Here is a 26,447-nt window from a genome sequence, read left to right on the forward strand (position 1 = left end):
TCGGTTATGCAGCATGTACTAATAGCCATGTACTGCTGTTTGATGCCACAGCCAAACCGTGTTTTGGAGTCCTGTGGGGAAAGGCTGGAGGTTGATGGAAGGAGTAACGGAGAAGTAAACAGTAGAAACGTCCATGTTTTGCAGTTGGCTTGGCATGCATTGAATTCAATGCTTGTGACTTTCTAAAGTGCCCTAACAGAACTGTGCTGACGCCACAGCTGCACTCTATAAATCCAAATGATGGGTCACATTGTGCATCGATGCTGTATTTTACATTTGAAATCCAACTTATGATTCATCTTTGATTTTTCCAATTCAGTCAGTCAACTTTGTCAGTTAAAATCATTCGGAAAATAGCGCATCATGCAGCCCGCAGCATCAACTTACCGGAGAAACAGAAAGTGAAACAGATGGTAAAACCCATAAATCTACAAATGAACAGGACCTCTTCCTGAACATCAGCTCAGGGTAAAACATAAAAGGCCTAGATACAGAGAGTTGGTTGGGTATTTCCATATGACATTGAACGCGTCTTGCTCTTCTGTTTGAGAGGTTTTGAGTTAAAGGGTCATCGAGGTGAAGGCTTATGCAATTAGCAGTTTGCAACATTTAAACATTTGCAACATTTAAAATGTATTTTGGTAAATCTTTTGTTTTGAAATAAGACAGACTTGCAGTTCACTAACCTCCAATAAACAGACCCTCATGCAAACAGAAGTGTCACAAAAGGGGATGTTACTGTAATGGGCGTATGCCAGGCTGTGGCGAGTATGCCCAAGTAGCCAGTGAGGTTATGAGGAGGGCGGTACTCGATTCGTCTTGGTATAACACTTAGCTACTTCCTCATGCACCACGTTCACGATGCTGCAGCCCGTCGTCCTTCTCTCTGTGGCTTTTCTGCTGCGTTCATGTGAAGCAAAAGGTAAAAACTTACTATTGCTGATTTACTTTTCCTGTTGTTGTACTGTGGCGCTATAAGAAAGTGAGGTGAAGAATTTGTTTGACTGGGACTAATTTTTGAATCCTGAGAAACTTCTACAATTCTGTCAATAGTGACGCTAGTGAATGTACAACTTAGTGTGTGATGTGGAGGGCCACAGGAGACCAACGCAGTGTCCTCAATAGCCAGGAGGCTATAATAAAAGAGCCTTGCAACTGACAATAGGCACAAATGCATCCAAGAAGCTTTCAAGACACCTCGAGAGGTGCTAAGTGACTCTGATTTTCTTAATACATCCATCATCTGTCTCCTCTGTCTGTCTTACAAGAGCAGCTAAAATTACACTAAAATTACCCTGAAATTAGCCGTCGTTCCCTGTCTCATTCAAGCACCATGGAAAAAAAGGCTCCGCCGATCTAATCTCTCTTCAGTTCAACCACTAAATGATCTGTATGGGCGTCCTGTGTGGAACCTGTGAAGACGATATGATGCGTATGAAGTTATTCTTCTGGCTTTTTTTGGCAGCTACTTAACAGCTTCAGGTGCATCACCATCGCGCTCTGCAGTGGATTTAGGCTGGGAGAGCGGTGATGCCTACTGTGACACACCCTAACTCTCAGCAAGCCATGCCTGCAAGCTAACAGAGTCTTGCAACTGACAAATCATGATCTGTACTGCTGATGTTGCCAGTGAGAGGATATGATCGGATTTAGTACATCTAGATATTAATAATAATGGAATTCTGTCATGTCAGAAGTATAGGCCTAAATGAAAGCCCATCTGGATTTAATTACGGATACGAGACATGGGAGACAAACGGGGCCGTTAGTGTGTGATGTGGAGGGCCACAGGAGACCACTGACAGAATTTGGCTTCACACACAACGTTTTTTGTGTGTTTTTATTTAAATCACCAGTTTTGACACCATTTGCCAATGAGAATCTGTGTCATTATTTGTACAGCACAAAAATACACTTCACATACAGTTCTTAATCAGTTAAATTTACTTTATTTCATCCATAATAATAATAATCCACTCACTATCAAATAATGCTTTCCCAGAAGTCTAGGGTACATATTATATTGTGCTTTATGACCTTTGTGATATCACTTATACATATTAAAAGCAAGACAATGACTATGAATGCTGTGGAAAGACGAATGACACAACTTTCAGTTGCAGAGCGAGATAACGAATTAGAGAACCGCTGTAGTTTACGGGTACAAAAAAAATGAAATATACAAGGCTGAAATTATCTTCCCTGCTCCATGTGAGTGTGTCAGAGTATGTTCTAGCAGCGGGTACTGAGAAAAGAGGTGCGACAATGTACAGCAACAAAAAAGCATTAATATATACAGTATGTGTATACGCTGTATATACATATAGATTCTTTACAGCAAACCTGTGAAACTGTTATTCGGTTTTTGCCCTGTGCATTCGTTTGATAGCCTTTATTTAATACTAATGCTATGCTAACATGATGCAAACTTGGTTTATTCTCATAGATGTTACAGGGGAGCGGATGTTTATTTGACCAAAAGCACACGCAAACACACACACAACAGCGCTAATCATGAGATCAGTATCATCAATCTTGTTGCAAGAGTGAAATCTCAAACTGCCTCTACATTTTCCATCACTGAATAGAACATTTCCCTGCTGTTGCATATAGAATGTGTGCATATAGAAATAATGACATACACAAAAAGCAAAAACATCTATAACAGAAATCTATCATTGCTAAGCACTTCATATAGCACTCACTGCAGCTCTGTCTCCCAAATTATCTTTACATTTACACTTTTATTTTAGATCAACATTATGAGGAAACATTTTTAACGCACACAACATTGAGATATTATGGATAACCATGTTGCTGATATGGTGAGCTCATTAGCGCAGCTAATACGGAGCAACATCAACATTTTGTGCATGACCTTATGTGTCTGTTACTACGAGCGACACATTTCACATACAAGTAGTCTAATGATACACTGTTTATATGGAAATACTGATTATATCTGCTTTCTACATACAAATGATTTTGATATCTGTTCTGTTTGCAGGTGCAGTGATCCATGTGTTTGCGAAGACAGGACAGGATTTATTTCTGGATCTCAAGCAAGATGTTTCTTTAGAAGGAGACACTGACTTCATATGGAAATTCAATGACAGTCATAATATTGTAAAATATACAAATGATATTTCAGCAAGAATTCACAAGAGTTATCAAGGAAGAACTGTATTTTCTGCACAAAACTTTTCTTTACTCTTGAATAATGTAGCAAAGACGGACAGTGGACATTACACTGCACATGTTTCTGGTGACGACGACAGCCTTCTAGTTAAATTCACGGTCACCGTTCAGGGTAAGTTTCTCGACATTTTAAATGTCGATACACAGCAGCAGCCTGTTTCACACCCTTCACACCTGTTGTTGTTGTTTTTTCTTCCAGATCCAGTGTCTCCGGTTAAGCTGAGAGTTAAATCCACCGGCTCCTGTAACCTCACTGTGACCTGCAGTGCAGTGGGCTCTGACATCAGCAGCACTGCTACATGCGACAACAGAACCTGCTCTGAGGCCACAACCTATCCCTCCTCTATCAGCATCTACGTGGAGCAAGGCTTCGTCATCTGTAACCATAGCAACCATGTGAGCTGGGAACAGGACAAGAAGGATATTAAAACTTTCTGCGAGCCGATTCCAGGTAACATTAAAAGACGTAGCAACAAATGTTAGTGACAGCTCAAACTTACTCCTAAGCACTCGGAGAAGTTCTCTGGAGGCAGGTTGCCTTAGTTTAGTCGTAATGGAGAGCCATGTAACAACAAACTGACATAATATTTATGTAATATTTATTTATTTGTCTGTCTATGTTCTTTCAATTTGAAATGCTAGAATTGTCAAGTGTTGGTAAATCTAGAAACACACGAGCCAAGCCATTTTTCCATTCTTTTTTATGTTATGTACTGCTATCTTGAGAAAACAAAAGGGTGTTTCATCTGATGAGAGATCAGGAGTGCCCTGCCCGCATGTGTGCATGGCGCCTTGACAACTGCAACTACAGAAAAAGTGCCCATTATTGATTAAAGGTTACTGTACTTCAGCCTTCCGTATTTATATACATACTATATTAGAACATCCATACACATCCAGAATCCAGATTCGCCAGAATCCTTGACCACCGTCTGTGAGCCTGCACCTTACAATAATAGGCCACAATGTAAATAGATAGATAGATAGATAGATAGATAGATAGATATACTTTATTTATCCCAAGCTGGGAAATTGCAGTGCAGCAGCAGCATTACACACAGTGAAATAAGTGAAAATAAGACTATAAAGAACAAACTATACATAATAAAAATATAAAAATAGCGAGCAGTAAAAAGATTATATACATAACAATAATAATAAAATAGCCAAATAGTAAACAGTAGTAAAAGTATTGCACAAAAAGAATATCAAATGCAAATGAATATCAAAATAGGAATATCAAAAGCAAATGGCAGTGAAAATAAAGTGTACTGTGACTGTAAGAACAAACTATATATAATAAAATATTGAAATAGCAAGCAGTAAAAAATTATATACATAATAATAAAATATCAAAAGCAAACAGTAGTGGTAAGAAGTATTGTATTATTATTATTATCTTCAGCTGTTATTGTACAGTGTAATGGCATGTGGCAGGAAAGATTTCCTGTATCTGTCCCTTCGACAGCGGAGCTGTAGCAGCCTGTGGGAGAAGGTGCTCCGCTGTCTGTCCACTGTGTGATGGAGAGGGTGCTGATCATTGTCCATGATGGATAGCAGTTTATTCAGCGTCCTCCTCTCCACCACAGTCTGAAAAGACTCAAGTCTGAGTCCAAGTACAGAGCCAGCCTTCTTGATGATCTTGTCAAGTCTGTTGGTGTCGCTGGCTCTGATGCTGCTGCCCCAACAAACAACAGCAAAGAAGATGGCGCCGGCAACCACAGACTGGTAGAAGATCTCCAACATTTTGCTGCACACGTTGAAGGATCTCAGTTTCCAAGTACCCTCATATCAAATCACACGGAAAAACATTCTCACAATTAATGGAAAAAGTTCACAAATAGCTAACATGGTTTTCTTTGCAACTCCCTAACTTGCCCCACAGAGCAGTGTGTGTCATGGTCCACTCTTATGAAGCTTATGAACTGATGATAAACTTGCTATCTTGAGAAATCTGCCTTTTGTTTTCTCCAGATAGCGAGAAAAAAAGTCCGTCATTAGGAGAAAACTAGCTTTGTTATCGCAAGACCCTGATGACTGATCTCCAGACAACAGCGTTAAAGAACATAACTGCAAGCACGGCCGTTCCTGACTTCTGTAGAAATATGATGGCTGATTTTTTCCAGTTAGAAATATTATCCTGTGTCTATTGGAGCCTCATGAAGGGTCTTGAAAGAAAAATGCTGTTTCTCTGAATAGCAGGGTTTAAATTAAGTCGGGGAAGTTTTGTAATTGTCATTGTCATGTGCAACTCGTCACGACCCACAGATGCGTCATGAAATTCTGTAGAAGTCAACACTCTAACACCTACGGGTCAGAAAAAGTTGTCAAGATCTAAAAGGTCAGGAAACCGTTTGAGGTTAAACTCACTAAAGATTATTTCTGCCTCCAAGCAGAAACAGTCTGGAGGAATATCAAAACTACAGTCTTGATGTTTCTAAGGTTTTTCCAAAAGGCAGCTGGACTTGTTTGAAGTTCTAGAAGATGTTTCGCCTCTCATCCAAAAGGCTTCTTCACTTCTAACTGACTGGTGGGAAGTCTCAGGTATTTATCCTCTTGCAGGGTCATGGACCCGTCTGGCTATCATGTGAGTCGTTAAGGTCACATGGGCCAGGGTGTTACTGGGTCAATAGACTAACAATGGGTGGGTCCTGGTGTGAAAGGCCATCAAAGGCACCTGGCTCTTGGTGTGAATGAATGGATGTTGAGCTGTCTGGGGAGGGGTCTGAGTCCTGCTTTGTAAGTGATTGATTAGTGGTGTCTTAGGCCACACCCTCGGTTCAGTGATCGTGTTTCCAATTTGACATGGATGGCTTCTTTCACTCCTCTTTCAAACCATCTGTCTTCCCTGACCAGAATACGTCCATTACTGTCTTCAAAGAAAAAGAGTGTCCCTTGTCCTTCAGATATAGATATGGACTACTGAGTCTTGACCCGAGAAGTACCATGACCTGGATGAATGAGAACCTCCACATACAGTCTGTTTTAAGTTTTTAAGTTTATTTACTTTATTGATCCCAAGGCTGGGAAATTATTCTCTGCTTTTAACCCATCACTGCGGAAACACACACACGCAACATGCACCATGCAGTGAAACACACACAGGAGCAGTGGGCTGCAATCAAGCGCCTGGGGAGCATATTGGGGGGGGGGGGGTTAAGTGCCCTGCTCAAGCTGTCCAATGGAGGGGGAGGGAATACTCCACCACACCCACATTTTTCCACCGGTCCGGTGGGGGAATCGAACCGGCGATCTTCCGACCACAAGCTGATCCTCCAACCTCTAGGCCAACATTTCTGATCTATTTCTTTGTTTTCTTTTCAGTTTCTGGTGCAACACCCACAACTGCATTTGTCCTTGCCATTGTAATTGGTTGCGCTGTGCTGGCCCTTTTCCTGTTCATAAAATGTAAGTGAAAGCTCGCTTTTCCAGCACAATAACAGTGAATTGATGCAATTACAGTGTAATCCAGTATTTCAGCAGCAGAGGATACACACACCTCCCTTGAATGATTAAAGTGCAGCTGAAAAAATAAAATGTAGATTTTTTGCTACAGCAAGTTCGTCATAATGGATATGAATAAAACCACGTTGATCTGACGTGACTTGGGCCCATTACATGTTGAATGTGGTGATGTCGTGGCTTTTCTTGCTCTCAGAATCTACAGACAAACAAACACTGCTACAAGCTACAGCTACAGAGAACAAGCTTGCTTATACTGCATCTTATGACCTACCAGTCTACCTACCTGCTAACAATGGCCTGCCACTGTAGAAGCTTGTGAAATTGCTCACAAAAAGCGACATTTGTGGATGTATTCCTTTGAAAAAGGTGAAATGCTAACAAAATATGAAATCAAGTGACATTATCTTTAAAGAAAAAAAGAGAATGTTTCCTAGTTTTGGTTGGCCTGAAAATAATTGTAAACTAAACCCACTGCTGGGTCAAAAATTGCCATATAAACGCATTAAAACATTAAAGCTCCAAGGAAAATGTACATTTTAAGCCAATCATCAATGTTTCTTTATGACTGACCTACAGATTTAAGAAAGAAAAGAAAGAACCCCGGAAATACAATATATGCAGTTCCCCAGGTAAGCAGAAAGATTTGTGAGTAACTCAACAACTAAAGCTTAATTTTTAGAAATAAAGATATACTTTCCAAATCTATAGCTCTCTGTCTCTTAAGTGAAACTGAAACACAGCTTTTCTAACACGCTGGCCCGTCCATAATTAACTCTATAATTAACTCTACAGTCATGACTAAATGAATGATGCCTAAATTAACTCCATCTCCTTGCCACAGCTGCTGCTCCACCCAAACTGCTGTCACTGATCCTGCTGCATGTTCTCGTGCAGATGTCAATCTTAGGGCTGCTTTCTTGTGTTCCAGTGACTTTTTGTTAAACTGCAGTATGATCCATTTGTCCAAACACGTTGCCCGAGTTCTCTTTGAACAGCGGGTTTGGATACATACAGTAACGCCAAGCAAAGCAATACTGGCAAACATTACATTTTCCTAACAGGGTCATTTGATTTCTTTCTAGAATTCCTCTCCAGACCAAACTCGGACCCGGGATCATGCAGAAGATCCTACATCTCCGACCTCCACTTACAGCTTTGTCCAGTTTCCCAAAGCACCTTCAGTATCCACTATGAACAAAAAAGCCTGTTCACCAGAAACAATTTATGCTCAGGTTAACAGGTCTGCCAAGAACAGTGGCACAACAAAACCCATGAGCTGAAAAACGCTGAGAAGACATGTTTACAGGAATAACCCAGGACACGTGCAGTATATGCTGGATGAAGGACATGCTGGGTCCTCTCTAGCTATAAAGTAGCCAGTAAACAAATTAGAGGTACAAATTTTATGTTTCAGTATTTAATGATGTTGCTTTGATTTTTTATTCATTCCTACTGAATATTATAACGCATCTCTTGCAGCTGCATATTTATTAGGCACAATCAACAAGAAATGTTATGTTTAGACTTGTTATTTTTGTTGGGATTAGGAACTGGAATTAATGTAAATAAACCTGGTTCTGTTAGAGTGTGATGAAGTTCATGATATCAGTAGGTGATTTGGCTTGCGGACCCTACATGGGGAGGGACTCCTTCCACGCACACGTACTTCCCCTGGTCTTTCCAGGGGAACAACCGTGAAACCTCTAATGATGATGAGTTTGGTGATCTCGTCACTGGTTTCATTCAAATAGTTGAACAACAGCGAGAGATAAGTGCTCTTGCTATCAGCAAGCAAAGAACTAAACCACTAAAGTGCTGAAGTTATTATTCTTCTGGCTTTTTTTTGGCAGCTAAACTAAACAGCCGAACACAATATATATACACCCTAACTCTCAGCAAGCCATGCCTGCAAGCTAACAGAGTCTTGAGTCTAGTCTAGAGCTCTTTTTAAGTTCTTAATCAGTTAATTTTACTTTGGGGTCTAGGAAGCATATTATGTTGTTCTTTATTACCTTTATGATATCACTTATATATATTAAAAGCAAGACAATGACTATGAATGCTTTGGGAAAGACGAAATGACACAACTTTAAATTGCAGAGCGAGATAATGAATTAGAGAACCACTGTAGTTTACGGGTACTAAAAAGAATGAAATATAAAGCTCTATACAAGGCTGAAATAATCTTCCCTGCTGCATGTGAGCATGTTCTAGCAGCGGGTACTGAGAAAAGAGGTGCTACAATGTACAGCAACAAAAAAGCATGAATATATATGTATATACACTGTCTATATTGATTCTTTACAGAAAACCTGTGAAGCTGTTCTAGGAAACCAGACTGCTGCAAGTTCACATCTGGTTTTTGCCCTGTGCATTTGTTTGATGGCCTTTATTTAAAATCTTTGTTCATATTGTTTGACCCCCGGTATGCTAACATGATGCAAACTTGGTTTATTCTCATAGATGTTGCAGGGGAGCGGATGCTCATTTGACTAAAAACACCCGCAAACACACACACAACAGCGCTAATTATGAGATCAGTATCATCAATCTTCAACCCACCCACGTCTTCTTGTTAAAAAAGAAAGTACATTTAGTAAAGGAAGGTTTGTGTAATCTGCATAGCTACGAAGCTTTTAAAGATTAATCATGAAAGGTCCATGAAACGGCCCGTGTGGGACTCCATACAGCATGTCAGATATACCAGAGAAACAAAAATCAGGCTTTTTTCTCAGGGGGATTTTAATGTGATGATTGTATTTATTTGTTTTCAAATAAACAGTTTTTGTGGCAATCTGTTTTTCTCCATGTAAGTTTGTGTTACATTTACTGCATGTGTATTCATAATAATAATATTAATACATTTTATATATATAGCACTTTTTCTAGCAATTTTACAAGGTGCTCTACAAAAGAAAAAAACAAAACCTAAAATAAAGCAGATAAAATGAGAAACAGGCCAAGGGCATGAGCACAGAGGGAGTAAAGACAATACAATGAACTGAATAAGATGAAATGAATGAAAACAGTAAGAATAAACTAGAAAATTCCCCCTGGGAAATTTTGAAAGGGACACGGGGTGTGTTCGAGCCGACAAAATTATCTACGTTTTAAAGTTTGAATGAAGTCTCTAGGACAAAGTATGGCCGAGCAGCGGACAATTGAAAAAGGCTGAAATTTGAGGAAATTTCCCCATTCATTTCTTATGGGAAATTTATCGCAGTTGTTCGCGTCTTACGTCGGCCTTCGATGGTCATAGCTCGAAAACCGTAAGAGATATCAAAATGTGCCGAGGGTCATTTGGAGCCGACAAAATTATCTACGTTTTAAAGTTTGAATGAAGTCTCTAGGAGAAACTATGGCGAAGCAGCGGACAATTGAAAAAGGCTGCAATGTGAGAAAACGGCAGATATCAGAGGCAGTCAGTCCCTGATTAATGAATTGCTCTCAGCTGTGTTTCTGTGGCTTTCTCCTTGTCTGTCTCTGTTGATCACCTCAGCTGTCTGTGTCTGCTTCTCTCCTCTGCTTCATGTCTCTGTTAACATGAATTAATGAACTGAATCAATAAACATGAATGGAGCTAATGCTAACGGAGCTAACAGAGCTAACACTAATGGAGCGAACAGCTAACGGTGCGAATAGAGCTAACGGCGCTAACGCAACCAGAGCTAACTGTGCTAACAGAGCTAATAGAGCTAGCGGCGTTAACAAGGGGGCGGGGGGATGGGGTTTTCATTATGCATTTGTCTGTGTGTGTGTGTTTATGTATCTGTCGTTGTGTGTGACTGCGTATGTGTGTGTCTTCGTCTGTTTCTGTGGCTTTCTCCTTGTCTGTCTCTGTTGATCACCTCAGCTGTCTGTGTCTGCTTCTCTCCTCTGCTTCATGTCTCTGTTAACATGAATTAATGAACTGAATCAATAAACATGAATGGAGCTAATGCTAACAGAGCTAACAGAGCTAACACTAACTGAGCTAACAGCTAAAGGTGCGAATATAGCGAACGGTGCTAGCGCTAACAGAGCTAACTGTGCTAACAGAGCTAACAGAGCTAACGGCGTTAACAAGGGGGCGGGGGGATGGGGTTTTCATTATGCATTTGTCTGTGTGTGTGTGTTTATGTATCTGTCGTTGTGTGTGACTGCGTATGTGTGTGTCTTCGTCTGTTTGTGTGTGTGTGTCTGCTTGAACTACACAAGCAGCCCAACCAGCTCCTACATGGAGATGTGTCTGGTATATGTGTGTCTGAATGTGTGTGTGTGTGTGTGTTTGTTTGTGTGCGTGTGTAACTTCTGCCCCACCTGCTGATAATTACCTCTCTACCTCTCCCACTTTTTACCTGTTCCTGTTCAGTTTTGACGTGCTTGTTTTTAATCACTTTTTAGCTGTTGGTTAGCCCTTTTTGTGTGTGTGTTTGTGTGACTACTGTCTCAACCTTTTTGCGAAACTGCTTTCTGAAGCTGAGTTTAACTGTTTGTTGGACGGAGATTGTTTTCAAACAATGCCCTTGTTTTGACTGAGCTCGTTAAGATAATCACTCTCAGGCTGGTTGTCCTGCAGATGTGTGTGCGTGGGTTATTGACCGGTGTGTGTGTAAATGACAGTTGCACCTGTTAAACTCTTCCCTTGAAAAGCGGCTTTTTCGCTGTCGGTTTCTTCCGAACAACTTGCGATTGTGTCAAAACCGTAGCTGCTATCAAAAAACCGATTACACTGTGAGATGCGGACAAGTCTAGGCCAGATGTACGTGTGTTTTATGTCCAGATATTCTTTAGAAAAATGACAAAATGGTCGACTTAAAAAGACTCTGCCACTCAGAGAACAGGAGTTTGTATTGTATGCAGTGAGATTTGGGTTCGGCGAACCTCCTGAACTAAATCCTCTGGTGAGAGAACCGTACCTCGTATCAGAGTGTACTATAGATCATCGGACTCCCGAGAACTTCCTGAGTCCGACCATCATCTCGTTTTATTCCTGACACAACAACTTTTCGTTTTATGGCGATCTAAAGACAGGAGGCATTTCTGCTTTGCTCACAAAACAGCTCTGAATTTTAACATGGGACTTAATGGGAGAACAGGAGGGCGCTGGCTGCACAAAACGTCTCACTATTTAAATTCAGTAAGTCTCTCGGCTTTTTCGAGGACATCACACGAAAGAGGACAAGTTTGTCTACAAACTGATCCCAAAATTATGCGTGTAGAGTGTAATTTGTGGCCGTAGCGACGAGAAAAAGAGAAGATTTTCAGATCGTTTTTAGACTCTGTGCCACTCTAGCACGCACTCTAGCACGAACATTCCGCGCAATACACACCCATTATAATCTCAAAATTTCCCGCCAAACGATCACTGTCATTGAACAGTGACTGATCAAAAACTATAGGACCAATCAAAATGTGGATGAACACACCAATAGACCAGACTTGGGTCTACATTTTAAAGTTGAAATGAAGTCTCTCGGTGAATGTATGCCTGAGCTACAGATGTTTGAAAAACTCCAATTTCAATCTTGTTTTTTTCACCGGTCCCATTCATTTCTTATGGGAAATTTATCGCAGTTTTTCGCGTCTTACGACGCGAAAAACTGCGATAAATTTGAGAAAAGTAATAGCACACCGATCCCGAACAATACGCACGTTTTGATATATAATTTGCGAGGGTTTTCTCAAAGCTGCGGGGCGAGTTTGAGGACGAAAACTTGGAGGAAGATGAAAAATAACTAGAAAATTCCCCCTGGGAAATTTTGAAAGGGACACGGGGTGTGTTCGAGCCGACAAAATTATCTACGTTTTAAAGTTTGAATGAAGTCTCTAGGACAAAGTATGGCCGAGCAGCGGACAATTGAAAAAGGCTGAAATTTGAGGAAATTTCCCCATTCATTTCTTATGGGAAATTTATCGCAGTTGTTCGCGTCTTACGTCGGCCTTCGATGGTCATAGCTCGAAAACCGTAAGAGATATCAAAATGTGCCGAGGGTCATTTGGAGCCGACAAAATTATCTACGTTTTAAAGTTTGAATGAAGTCTCTAGGAGAAACTATGGCGAAGCAGCGGACAATTGAAAAAGGCTGCAATGTGAGAAAACGGCAGATATCAGAGGCAGTCAGTCCCTGATTAATGAATTGCTCTCAGCTGTGTTTCTGTGGCTTTCTCCTTGTCTGTCTCTGTTGATCACCTCAGCTGTCTGTGTCTGCTTCTCTCCTCTGCTTCATGTCTCTGTTAACATGAATTAATGAACTGAATCAATAAACATGAATGGAGCTAATGCTAACGGAGCTAACAGAGCTAACACTAATGGAGCGAACAGCTAACGGTGCGAATAGAGCTAACGGCGCTAACGCAACCAGAGCTAACTGTGCTAACAGAGCTAATAGAGCTAGCGGCGTTAACAAGGGGGCGGGGGGAGGGGGTTTTCATTATGCATTTGTCTGTGTGTGTGTGTTTATGTATCTGTCGTTGTGTGTGACTGCGTATGTGTGTGTCTTCGTCTGTTTCTGTGGCTTTCTCCTTGTCTGTCTCTGTTGATCACCTCAGCTGTCTGTGTCTGCTTCTCTCCTCTGCTTCATGTCTCTGTTAACATGAATTAATGAACTGAATCAATAAACATGAATGGAGCTAATGCTAACAGAGCTAACAGAGCTAACACTAACTGAGCTAACAGCTAAAGGTGCGAATATAGCGAACGGTGCTAGCGCTAACAGAGCTAACTGTGCTAACAGAGCTAACAGAGCTAACGGCGTTAACAAGGGGGCGGGGGGATGGGGTTTTCATTATGCATTTGTCTGTGTGTGTGTGTTTATGTATCTGTCGTTGTGTGTGACTGCGTATGTGTGTGTCTTCGTCTGTTTGTGTGTGTGTGTCTGCTTGAACTACACAAGCAGCCCAACCAGCTCCTACATGGAGATGTGTCTGGTATATGTGTGTCTGAATGTGTGTGTGTGTGTGTGTTTGTTTGTGTGCGTGTGTAACTTCTGCCCCACCTGCTGATAATTACCTCTCTACCTCTCCCACTTTTTACCTGTTCCTGTTCAGTTTTGACGTGCTTGTTTTTAATCACTTTTTAGCTGTTGGTTAGCCCTTTTTGTGTGTGTGTTTGTGTGACTACTGTCTCAACCTTTTTGCGAAACTGCTTTCTGAAGCTGAGTTTAACTGTTTGTTGGACGGAGATTGTTTTCAAACAATGCCCTTGTTTTGACTGAGCTCGTTAAGATAATCACTCTCAGGCTGGTTGTCCTGCAGATGTGTGTGCGTGGGTTATTGACCGGTGTGTGTGTAAATGACAGTTGCACCTGTTAAACTCTTCCCTTGAAAAGCGGCTTTTTCGCTGTCGGTTTCTTCCGAACAACTTGCGATTGTGTCAAAACCGTAGCTGCTATCAAAAAACCGATTACACTGTGAGATGCGGACAAGTCTAGGCCAGATGTACGTGTGTTTTATGTCCAGATATTCTTTAGAAAAATGACAAAATGGTCGACTTAAAAAGACTCTGCCACTCAGAGAACAGGAGTTTGTATTGTATGCAGTGAGATTTGGGTTCGGCGAACCTCCTGAACTAAATCCTCTGGTGAGAGAACCGTACCTCGTATCAGAGTGTACTATAGATCATCGGACTCCCGAGAACTTCCTGAGTCCGACCATCATCTCGTTTTATTCCTGACACAACAACTTTTCGTTTTATGGCGATCTAAAGACAGGAGGCATTTCTGCTTTGCTCACAAAACAGCTCTGAATTTTAACATGGGACTTAATGGGAGAACAGGAGGGCGCTGGCTGCACAAAACGTCTCACTATTTAAATTCAGTAAGTCTCTCGGCTTTTTCGAGGACATCACACTAAAGAGGACAAGTTTGTCTACAAACTGATCCCAAAATTATGCGTGTAGAGTGTAATTTGTGGCCGTAGCGACGAGAAAAAGAGAAGATTTTCAGATCGTTTTTAGACTCTGTGCCACTCTAGCACGCACTCTAGCACGAACATTCCGCGCAATACACACCCATTATAATCTCAAAATTTCCCGCCAAACGATCACTGTCATTGAACAGTGACTGATCAAAAACTATAGGACCAATCAAAATGTGGATGAACACACCAATAGACCAGACTTGGGTCTACATTTTAAAGTTGAAATGAAGTCTCTCGGTGAATGTATGCCTGAGCTACAGATGTTTGAAAAACTCCAATTTCAATCTTGTTTTTTTCACCGGTCCCATTCATTTCTTATGGGAAATTTATCGCAGTTTTTCGCGTCTTACGACGCGAAAAACTGCGATAAATTTGAGAAAAGTAATAGCACACCGATCCCGAACAATACGCACGTTTTGATATATAATTTGCGAGGGTTTTCTCAAAGCTGCGGGGCGAGTTTGAGGACGAAAACTTGGAGGAAGATGAAAAATAATAAGAAGAAGAAGAAGAAGAAACGCGCGGGATAGTAATAAGTGACTCGGGGCTACGCCCCGAGTCACTGGCTCCTGCAGCTATGAAATAGCTGTAGGAGCCAGTGACTCGGGACGTTGCCCCGTGTCCCTAATAAGAAGAAGAAGAAGAAGAAACGCGCGGGATAGTAATAAGTGACTCGGGGCTACGCCCCGAGTCACTGGCTCCTGCAGCTATGAAATAGCTGTAGGAGCCAGTGACTCGGGACGTTGCCCCGTGTCCCTAAATATATATCAAACATTTCCAAAGGCTTCCACTGATAGAAAAGCTTTGGGAAGCGATTTAAAAGGAGCATCGAAATAAAATAAATTTAATAATCATTGAATAATATTATCAATTATATATCAGTATTATCATAACCTTAATGGCAATAATAACCCAAAGCCAGTAGTATCTGTGTTTGTCTGTGGTGTATGAAAACAAAAAAAAGAGTTTCTGATGGGTGTAAACCGGAGGAGTTTCTACAGCGAGCTCCCAGCTGAGGGCTCGTCCACGTGGAGGAGAGACGGAGCGAGAAGCTCCCCTCGCACGCAATAAATATGAAAGAGCAAAGAGTCCTGTATTCAAACAAAAATAATCATCTGGAACTTGCAGGTACAATATCTCAAGTCTTTATGTGCAAGATTTGAGCTGAAGTGTCTGATTCAGTGGGCAGAGAGTTGCACAGGGGGGCTCTCATAGCAAAAGCCTGATCACTCTTGTGTACGTATGTGTGTGTATATAGTTTAAGTGTTTACCAGCTTAAACCTTGTTGTGCGTTAGTTTGACCCATTTCCGCTGGAGTTGTTTGAAATACTGCCCCCCCCCCCCCCTTTCAGCTCTGAAAGTAACTGCTGCTGCAGTTCAGACCCAGATGATTTTGTGGATGTAAACGGTTACACAGACCCAAAATGAAAATGTGTCTGGGTGATCATGGTTTTGTTGTGCTCACTGGTTTTGGCCTGTCAGGATAAAAATGTTTGGTGGTTTAACAGATTTATCCGCTAAAAAAAGAGCGAAAGACGTCCAGTCCCAGCTGCTTTTCAACAGCGACACTCTAACAGCAGCAGCACTATATGAAGATTGAGCCACTCACAGCCAATGCTGCTGGGGGTCAAGTTCAGAGTGTTGCCTTTAAAAAGAGACCTAAAACTGCGCGTGTACTCCAAATGGTTTTTTGGCTAATTTTTACTGCAATGGTAAGGGGTTTTTCATCGAGGAGCATTACTCATGAGTGTGCACACCACAAAGAAGTGACTCCCCCCCCCCTCTCTCTCTCTCTCTGTCTCTCTCACTGTCTTTTTTTCACTTCCTCAAACTTTGTGTATGAAAATGGAACTTGTTTTGCTCGCATGTGCTCTTTTCCTGGCGTTTTTCTGTCGAATTCAAGGTAAAAACAAGCCTTCTTTTATTTTTACGATATGCTGTATCTTAGCACTAAAACATCAAAGTAAAACATAAGCTATAAATGAAATGAAATGGATGACTGCAAAAGAGGAAGAAAGACAAGCGATTCGTATACAGTTGTGATATGAAGCGCTTCAGTTCAGTATAACGATAAACATTTGACCAAACAGAGAAGAATAGCAGAGTTAAAGAAATGGAGAAAAGTGACATACATCAAAGCATTAATTATCCTGACAACAGTATTATAATAAAAATGTACAAGCGTATGTGGGATTGATGATAATAACACCTCACTGTCGCACCTTTCACTTCAACATTGCAGCTCAAAGTGCTTACAACAAAGAAATCACATAAAAAAATATATTGCTGATGGAAAATATTGAGAAATGGCACAAGGATTTGAAAAAAAATTGCAATGGTTGGTATGGACAAGTTAAGTACAGTGATATATATATATGCATTGCAGAAAAAAATAAAAATATATTAGGTGTAGTACTTAAAGAAAAGAAAATAATGTAATATTGCACAAGGTATAGCATGTATGAGACAAAAGGATGTTAAACAACGGTTGTTCAAAAAACACAATGTGTGTGGACACAGTGCTGCATTACACAATGCCAGAGTTGAATAATCTGACGGCTGTTGCCCAAAGAAGGACCTGCTGTAGCGCTCCTTCCTTGTTATGTTTCAAAAGGGTTTGAACAGACTCTGACAGAGTAGACACAAGACAAAAGTACGTCAAGTTTTACTAAATGTTCAGCAAGCGAATCAACAGGGAGTTGAACAGAATTCAGTGGTGCACAATCCCAAAGGCTCCTGATCCGAGCCATGGGGGTTAGCAGACAGAACAGATGCAGATGAGGTCCAAGGGTGGGGTAGGATGATGCAAGGTCTCCACGAGGAGTCCAGACAGACAGGATCCAGACGAGGGTCTGAGTGGTTGGTTTTGGTCTGGCAGGGACGGGTCAGGGTGCTGAGCACGTAACATCATTTCATGACACCAGTTTGATCTTACAATCAAATGAGCCCATAACAGTCTGAGTTGAATGGAGATCCTCCTTTTCTTGTCACATGTGACGATCGAGCCAATCACAGCCAATTTTGAAGATGACTGATGCTTCAAATAGCCAATGAAGTTGTGAACACGCCGATAGACCACCTCAGTGGATATGACACACAGTTAGAAGGGATAATTATTGTCAAAGGCCTCAATATAAAGATATATAGCTTGATAGCTGGATATATAGACTGCTGGGGATAAAAGTTCAGAGCTTGGGTTTGAAAGCCTCCGTGGGTCTATATTTCCATTCTCTTTCAGAAACATTGAAAAGGATTTGGACATTTTGGTAGGAGCATAAGTTTAGAGCTTGAGTGATCAGTTGGTGCGTTTTGAGGTTTAGAAGGAGGCCAAAAGTCTGATGGCAAAGTCAAGATCCCAGAGTGTTTTCATCCACTAACAGGATGGGAACTAAAGTCTCATAAACCATCTGTATTTTGCTGATCATTATTGCAACCCCCCTGTGCCCTGGTATTGAAACTGGAGCCCAAACTTTACGCAGACGATCAGATTTTTTCAGATGTGTGGGGGACACTAAAATTAAGATTGGAGACAAGGAGTGTAAGAAAGTGGCTCAAAACAATGCCAGTTCTGTCCTTTCAGTAGCTGCATTGATTGTTTTGTCTGTGCTATAAATTATAGGCTAATCTCTTATCAAAACAAAACACAAAATTAAATTCGAACAATCCCACGTCAGCCTCCCAGAACTGCAGGAACAAAGAACAAAGGCTCCCATCCGAAATAAAATAAATTACACTCAACAAACAACTGTGTATTAAGCACACTGAATACAAATAGTGAATAATAATGAGAATTATGATGGCAGAGGAGCGACAGCGATGGGAAAGCCGAGATCTGCATATTGAAACAGGCACAATATGAATAAAACAATATTTAATTGTTGAAATTTATCTATTTTCTTACTTGGAGAAAAAAGTAGGAGTGAGAAGGAAGTGATGGAAGCTACCTGTGAGCAGCACAGTGAATTAAAGACCAGAAAGACTCTGCAATGTTGAAAAGTCTTTTCCAGCCCTTGATAAAACATGATAAGATGAAGGTACTTCATAATTTTGAGTTGATCCAATGTGTGGAGCAACAGTCATTAATCATATATAACCATGTATATTTCTTATTATATGGTTTGACAGGGTCCAGTGCTGTGACTCCTGTGTTTGTGCAGAAGGGAGAGGATGTGCTTCTGAATGCCAGGATAGCTGATGATTTCGAGGAAGATGCCATTGTCATATGGAACTTTGCTACAAATGATGTTGTTTTGGTAAGATTTATACCTGAGAAAGAGCCAATAATCCCTCCTCTTTACACTGGAAGGATCGAGTTTTCTGTGAAAAATTACTCCCTGAATCTGAAGAATCTACAAGAGGCAGACGAAGGAGTTTATACTGCACAAGTGGTAGGGAAACGAACCGTTCTCACTAAATACAACATCAGCATTCAAGGTGGGTTTGTTAACATTTCAGACATTAATACAGAGCTACTGCTGCCATGTTTCTAAGGCGTTCCACACAAACTTTCCCCCCTCAGATCCAGTGTCTCCAGTGAACCTGACAGTGTCCAAAACCTCAGACTCCTGCAACCTCTCGGTGACCTGCAGGACACTGGACTCTCACATCAACAGCACTTTTAGATGTGACGCCAAAACCTGCAGCGGGGAGGGGGGAGAGCGATCAGAGGTCTCAACCTCTGGTGCTTCTCTCCGCGTCTACCTGGTGAACGACTTGATCTTCTGTAACCACAGCAACCAGGTCAGCTGGACCAAGGACTCTGCAACGATTGAACGTTTCTGCCCCGGACGTGCTGGTAAGACTGAAAGACAAACAACCTGCTGAGAGTAACGCAGTTTGGATTGTAGCCTGGATAAAACATGACTGGATAAATAATTTGTGATAAAGTAAATTCATTGTGCTTTCGGGGTGTGTAGGCTATTTGATTGTAGCACTTCTCAAGGAACAACTGCTCTAGTAGCAGAAATGACCTCATTAATTGAGTTCAATCACAGTGAGTTGAGCATTTTAAAGCACCTTTTTCAGTGTAAAACAATTTTTGTCGTCATCTCAAGACTTTTTTACTATAAACTGCTTTGAATTTGTGTGTGTCGGGGAGGGATTAAAAATCAATTTAAAGCCAGTTTAAATGGATCGTTTCATTAAGCATACAAGTATTATTATTACATTATTTCTTAATACAGATCAGTTGGTCCTTTACCAAGAAATTTGTATACTTAAAACTGCGGTCTTTCAAAAGCACAGCCTGGATAGATGTGATGCTACAGTAGCACACTTTCAATAATGTTGCTTGCATGATTGACTTAAACCAGACACAATTTTTTTAATCTCTTGCTTTTCTTTACAACTACAGATAAACAAGTCAACAACATTACTGTCCCTGTGACTGTCGCCTCCATAACTTTCATTGTCATCATAATTGCTGGAGCTGTTTTTGTTGTACAGAGAGAAAAAAGTAAGTCCAAGTATGCATTTTAACACAGAATTGCAAAAAAAAATCTGTTTACTGTACATGGAAATTCAGTGTTCCAGCAAAGTTCATCATCTGTTTAAGTCCCCTTTGTGCATTAGGCAGTGCAGTTACAATAATTATGTAATTAACAATCATACAGTATACAATGTAGATGGGAATCCACAACTGTTCATTCTTTACCATAGTCAGTGTTATATCTTTGTAACTTAAAGCCTTATGCTATGCTTGTAGACTTTTCATGTGACTATTGCATCTTTCAAATTATTTTATTACCAGAACAGATTTATCATTGTAGTAAAACAAGATTAAAAAAACAAACAAAACATAGTTCATTCATTGATGCTGTGTGTCCAAAAATAATGATTGTAAGTCTGCTAATTCCTTACACCTTTAATTGATAATTATCATCTCATTGGTCAAAAAGCTCATGGACACATAAATACCCATAAATAACCAGCAGGAAAATCACTTCCTTCAAGTCAAATTTTTGCTTAGAGATAAGATCATTTCCAAGTGAAAATGAAGTGCAAATTAAAGCAACATGTATTTTTTGTGACTGACCTGCAGATAAAAGAGAGAAGGCAGAATATGAAGTTACACAGGTGAGTGCTAAAGTTTTTTTAAACATCAGTCTCTCAGACTGGCCAAACGAACCAAGGAACAGAACAATTTCAGATTTTGAGCCATTTAACAGCTGAGACTGGATCTGAGGAAACAGGCATGCATAAGAACCACAACACATTTTCCTGACGGGGCGGTCTATCTACTGTGACTCCTCACTCTGCTGCTTGCTCTTACCTGCCACAGGCACACATCAATGGTTAAATGTGAATTTGAGGATGCACCGCGATCAATAAGTCCAAACCTGCTGGCTGCTTATGTGTTGTTGGCTTGTGTTTTATTATAGTTTTTCCATCATTTTGAGGCACTGTTAGAAACAAAAAGTCAGTTTCTGAGAATATTGTACATAACGCAAATACCAAATCTGTGTTCCAGCTCCAACAGCATGAAACACACATGAAAAAGGGGTTCTTGAAACTCTTCAATCAATTACCAATCACATAGTGGTGCAGTTGCGTGCACAGACTTTTTGAAGGGCAGGGGCGAAAAGGACTTCACTTGAGCACGCGTTTTGGCGTCCAAAAGGGCACTTCAACACGTGTTTTGGCTCCCAAGAGGGCACTTTAATGCGAGTTTGGGCTCCCAGGTGGCACTTTAGCACGCGTTTTTCAACAATTGGGCCACGAGGGGGGGGGGGGTCGCCCCCCCTGTGCACGCCACTGTAGTGGTGTCTAAAGAGATAATAGTAATTTACATGTGGTCATGTATTTTCTTGTGTTTGCTTCTGTTCAGGTAACCTAAGCTATGTGGCTAAAAGCTAATTCCAACACATGCTCACATCTGAATGACTGAATAGGTTAGGAATGAGAAACGTGTAAAGTAAATAAATAAAGTTAAAAAAAGTAAATAATCTTTGCTCAAAATGTGTGTGACTTGTTTTCCAGAGGAGAGCTACATCCCAACCTGTGGAGAGTCAAACAAATGATCCGTCGGGTTTATCTCCGACATCCACCTACTGCTTGGTGGGGCCTCACTCTGGATCTGTGGGGTCAACTAAGAGTAGCGGTTACGCTCAGCCGGAGAGCCTGTATGCTCAGGTAGAAAAGCCTGCCAGGTCCTGAGACTACTCATCAGGAATTGTAATCGGCTTTGTGTACTAGCAGCAATTTCCAGTTCGCATTTGAATTTAAATGCACAGTAAGTTAAATGTTTGTATTGTTTGACCATTCTCAGTCCTCTCTGCCTGCCTTTCAAACATTTCGAGCTGAAGAGGCTCTGCAGTCCCCGCTGTGGCAGAAAACTCTCACTGAGGGAAGCAAATGTAGAGTATTTTGGCAATAAGCATTTAGCCAGGCCAGCATGCAACTGTTGCTCATACAGCATCTCGGGTGTGTTTGATTTGTGTCACTTGCCTGGTGGTGCATTGAATTAGTGATTAATTAAGATATGTGTCAGACCTGCAGACAGAACACAAAGGTTTTTCCAATATGTCAGGTCCAGCTGCAGGGAGGGGCATTCAGGAAGGTTACTGGTATTGTTTTCTAAGATGTTAAAACGGCAAGTTTTTCTGATGTACGACTAATGTTTTTTTTTATGTTCCCAGAATGCTCTGGGAAGGTTACTTGAATGTTTTCTATATTTTAAAAAGAGAGTTTTTTTTTTATAGCATTAACATGAGACTCCATTCCTAGAACATCCCTGGAGGATTAGCTAAATGAGCCTTATGTAACAATGTGTTGTAGCATCATGTTAGTTCTATGTTGAAAAAACGCCTGTTATGACACTGAATATAGATTCAACCGTCATGTACAAAGTCAGTCGGCAGCTACATTTTAAGACTAAAAGGTGCAATACAGAGCCAGAGAGGGAGCCTCAGCTTGGGAACCTGGAGTTTAGCCTTTATCTCACTTGTCCAAAAGCTTGAAAGCTTACACTTTTACCGCAGTGTTGAAGAGCTGTAACCATCATAACACACACAGAAACCTCGCTGCAGTGACCACCGTTGATCCAGCTTTCAGCATGACCTAAAAAACTTCAGAAAAATGAAAGTGTTCAACATTCAAGTTCATTCAACTCGTGAATGTTATCCGCTGTGCAAAGTGTCATTAAACATTCAGATTTTGTTGTGCGTCCAGTGTGTTTCTTCTAACAGTCGCTCTGATCGATCCTTTGCTGAAAAACTGACAATATTACATTAGACTATTTAAATTACATCCAACTTTATTGTCATTGCGCAGAGTACAAGGAAATGCAGTTCAGCAGTACCAGAGTGGAAAAAAAGGATGAGTAGGATGGCTTTTAAGAATCCAATGATGGCCCATGTGCCAGAAACTGCTTTGCTTAGTTTGTGTGAACATTAAAAACATGCTTAAACAAATATGAGGAATTATCAGTGTGATTTACAAAACATACATATATGCAATCTCTTTGAGAATTTGTAAATATGACAACATGCATTGTTGCATATAGTGTATTGAAGGCTATTTCTTGTAAGTTCTTCTATAGTCTTGATTATAAAAAATGGATATCCTTCAGTGTTATCTAATATGGTCATCTCTTTACACTCATTTTATTTATAAAGTAGTTCAGTAAAGAAACAAAGGTAATCTGTCTTTTAAGTGTTACTTGCCAAAATGTATTGTAATCGTATCTTTGAAGCCTCAGAAAAGTGTTAAATCCATTCCATGTTTTAAATCCCGCATTGGTTAAATGCATGTTTGCTGGCTTGCAGTCTTCTGCTGCCTCTGTCAACATTTCGTGGTGTGGCAGTCACCAAATGTCAGCGGAATAGCATTGAAATCATCCGCAGAAATGAGCACGCCGCCCCTGCAGGCTCGCACGTCCACAGCACCAACACAACAGAGACTCACTCATATATACACACTACAGACTCAGCAGAGAAACTTTAAGTAAAGAATGTGCGATACACAACATGCAAAACTGGTCGGTAAAGAATGGGTATATTTGTTCACTTTTGCTTCTTAGTCTTCTTCTCCATCATTTGAACACTGATGACGGCGGACACCATGATGATCAGGCCGACGGAGAACACGACTGTCTTCACCAGGCACACAGAGATACCAGCAGGGACCCCCTCTGAACCTGGAGCACAACAAAACAGCTTGTTCCAGTACAGAACTGTCCATACTGACTGTCGACATGCATCGAGCACCAAGAAACAGCATGATGGCAGTTTTATGATGATGCATTGTCTTTTGCTATTTAAAACAGTCACGTTCAAGGGCTCTGGATCTACATGTTCTGAACTTAATACCACAGCAAGAGAGACAAATAGCACTTTCTATGCAAAAGTTGGCACAAAGAAAAGCGTCAGGTAATCATTTAACTGATTTATTGAATTATTATTGTCATTTATTGCTCCTTTAAATCACATTTCTGTACTTTCTAAGTGAATTTGTATCTCATCCCTGCAGCACTACAAGGTGGTTTAGTCATGTTCAAAACATTAAAAACAGTAAAAAAAAAAAAAAGCTTAAAGTTTAACCTAACTCCAAACTGCGTTACTCTCAGCAGGTTGTTTGTCTTTCAGTCTTACCAGCACGTCTGGGGCAGAAACGTTCAATCGTTGCAGAGTCCTCGGTCCAGCTGACCTGGTTGCTGTGGTTACAGAAGATCAAGTCGTTCACCAGGTAGACGCGGAGAGAAGCACCAGAGGTTGAGACCTCTGATCGCTCTCCTCCCTCCCCGCTGCAGGTTTTGGCGTCACATCTAAAAGTGCTGTTGATGTGAGAGTCCAGTGTCCTGCAGGTCACCGAGAGGTTGCAGGAGTCTGAGGTTTTGGACACTGTCAGGTTCACTGGAGACACTGGATCTGAGGGGGGAAAGTTTGTGTGGAACGCCTTAGAAACATGGCAGCAGTAGCTCTGTATTAATGTCTGAAATGTTAACAAACCCACCTTGAATGCTGATGTTGTATTTAGTGAGAACGGTTCGTTTCCCTACCACTTGTGCAGTATAAACTCCTTCATCTGCCTCTTGTAGATTCTTCAGATTCAGGGAGTAATTTTTCACAGAAAACTCGATCCTTCCAGTGTAAAGAGGAGGGATTATTGGCTCTTTCTCAGGTATAAATCTTACCAAAACAACATCATTTGTAGCAAAGTTCCACATGACAATGGCATCTTCCTCAAAATCCTCAGCTGTCCTGGCATTCAGAAGCACATCCTTTCCCTTCTGCACAAACACAGGAGTCACAGCACTGGACCCTGTAAAAACAAGAGACACATACAACAATGCAAATCATATGTAGTATGTTGTGACTCAGTCAGTACTGACTACAAACTCGACAGAACCCCTTCAGGCCCACAGTGATGTCACCTATACTATATTACAACGCACTTTTGGACTTACATAAAGAATCATGACATACATACTGTAATAATATCACTTTACTCCATTTCTGTCCTCTCAAACCAGTCCCTCTTCTTACACATATGATCACTTGGTTAAGTGTTTTGCATGGTTCTACATACAAAGGAAGGCTCATGAATCTCTGACTGATCTGGATCTGAAGTAACTCAGTTCATGACACGATAAAGAGGCCTGCTCACACATCATTGCTCCACCTGTTGTACCATTTATAACATTTACAGGGTTCTTATCTCACCTGGTGCCTGGATGCAGACCAGCAGTCCCAGTATGACACAGATAGACATTAGAGTTCTTGTCCAGTTGCTCTGCCTGACTTCAGTGATGTGTGCGTTCTGTTTAGCTGTAGCAGACGCATCGCAGGGTTAAAGTCATGATGTGTTTTTTCTGTCAAAACCACATAAACCTTCAGAATGTTGCCACATTTATTCTGAAAGTTTCTCTTTCAGCTTCGTGGAGATCTGGCGTTAAAGAGACTGTTATTATCTGTTTCAGCTAATCCTGCAGGCTTTTTAATGAATATTAGCAATATATTTATGCACTATTTATTGACTTAAGTGGATGTAGTTTTGCGTGTTGCATCACCCAGGTGAAAAAAATATTGTACTTAAATCTTACTTTTTGAAGAATGTACTGAGGACACTTTGTGGTGTTTTTGTTGCATTCCAGTGTACTTAAGTGTACTCAACTCGTCCTTGAATACAACTTGGAAAATACCAGTGAAAATCACGAGTCAAGAGCAGTCAAAACACACTTGCAGTACTATTGTATCATATCACCAATGTGTTGGAAGTATATTTAAATGATGTGAAATTAAAGTGCACTTTAAGTAACCATGACGTGCAAATAAGTACATTTTTCACAAGGCACGTTATAACTATTAAAAGTATTTGTAATTTAGTACACTTTTTTAAAAGTACAATTTATAATACACTTACAATAAAGTTTTTTAAAGTACTGTAAGTACTGCAGAATTAGTATATGTATATATAAAATACATACACACAAAAATAAAAGAGTACTTGTAATGAGTTTACTATACTTAAATTACATTTGTTATACACTAAAGTTCTCTATTGTTTTTACATTTAGTTTAAAGATAAATTTAATCAGTTTTAGTAAAGTAAAAAAGGATGGTTTACAGTTTCATCAGAACACTAGATAAAAACTATAAAATACTGTTTGCACTGAGGCTGTTTGTTGTGTCAGATCAGGTTTTTGCTTCACTTTAACACTGAGAGCTTATCTTGCTGGCTCCCTGTGCTTGCATGATAACCACTTCCTCTGCTGTAACTCTATATTTACACCTCTTGCATGTTCCCCTCTCTCTGACAAATTAAAGTTAAATGTTCCTACTGAAAACAGACATTGTGTGCCACAGAAAAAGGAACCTGCAAAAGCGTCTTCATGCAATGGTCATTTTGTGCAAGTAACAGAAAGAAAGTGACCAGAAAACCTACAT

At 40.6% G+C, this 26,447-nt stretch overlaps 3 protein-coding genes across 3 annotated transcripts; 2 read left to right on the forward strand and 1 right to left on the reverse strand.

The window, feature by feature from the left end:
- Positions 1–790: 790 nt before the first annotated feature.
- Positions 791–9,452, forward strand: LOC121614917 (natural killer cell receptor 2B4-like). Its single transcript, XM_041949015.1, has 6 exons — positions 791–922; positions 3,008–3,310; positions 3,398–3,649; positions 6,523–6,606; positions 7,240–7,292; positions 7,746–9,452. The coding sequence occupies exons 1-6, from the start codon at positions 862–864 to the stop codon at positions 7,941–7,943; spliced, it is 951 nt and encodes a 316-aa protein (XP_041804949.1). The 5' UTR covers positions 791–861; the 3' UTR covers positions 7,944–9,452.
- Positions 9,453–16,388: 6,936 nt separating this feature from the next.
- On the forward strand, positions 16,389–22,718 carry LOC121615132 (SLAM family member 9-like). The gene is made up of 6 exons (XM_041949326.1): positions 16,389–16,465; positions 18,688–18,996; positions 19,082–19,357; positions 19,916–20,017; positions 20,603–20,637; positions 21,541–22,718. Exons 1-6 carry the CDS (start codon positions 16,402–16,404, stop codon positions 21,715–21,717), a joined length of 963 nt encoding a protein of 320 aa, XP_041805260.1. The 5' UTR covers positions 16,389–16,401; the 3' UTR covers positions 21,718–22,718.
- Positions 22,719–22,826: 108 nt separating this feature from the next.
- Positions 22,827–25,336, reverse strand: LOC121615452 (SLAM family member 9-like). The gene is made up of 4 exons (XM_041949810.1): positions 25,224–25,336; positions 24,514–24,822; positions 24,153–24,428; positions 22,827–23,698 (listed from the first exon to the last, which is right to left on the reverse strand). Exons 1-4 carry the CDS (start codon positions 25,270–25,272, stop codon positions 23,565–23,567), a joined length of 768 nt encoding a protein of 255 aa, XP_041805744.1. The 5' UTR covers positions 25,273–25,336; the 3' UTR covers positions 22,827–23,564.
- Between the last annotated feature and the right edge of the window lie 1,111 nt (positions 25,337–26,447).

The sequence above is a fragment of the Chelmon rostratus genome, chromosome 12 (assembly GCF_017976325.1).
Source record: "Chelmon rostratus isolate fCheRos1 chromosome 12, fCheRos1.pri, whole genome shotgun sequence".
NCBI classification, from domain to species: Eukaryota; Metazoa; Chordata; class Actinopteri; order Chaetodontiformes; family Chaetodontidae; genus Chelmon; species Chelmon rostratus.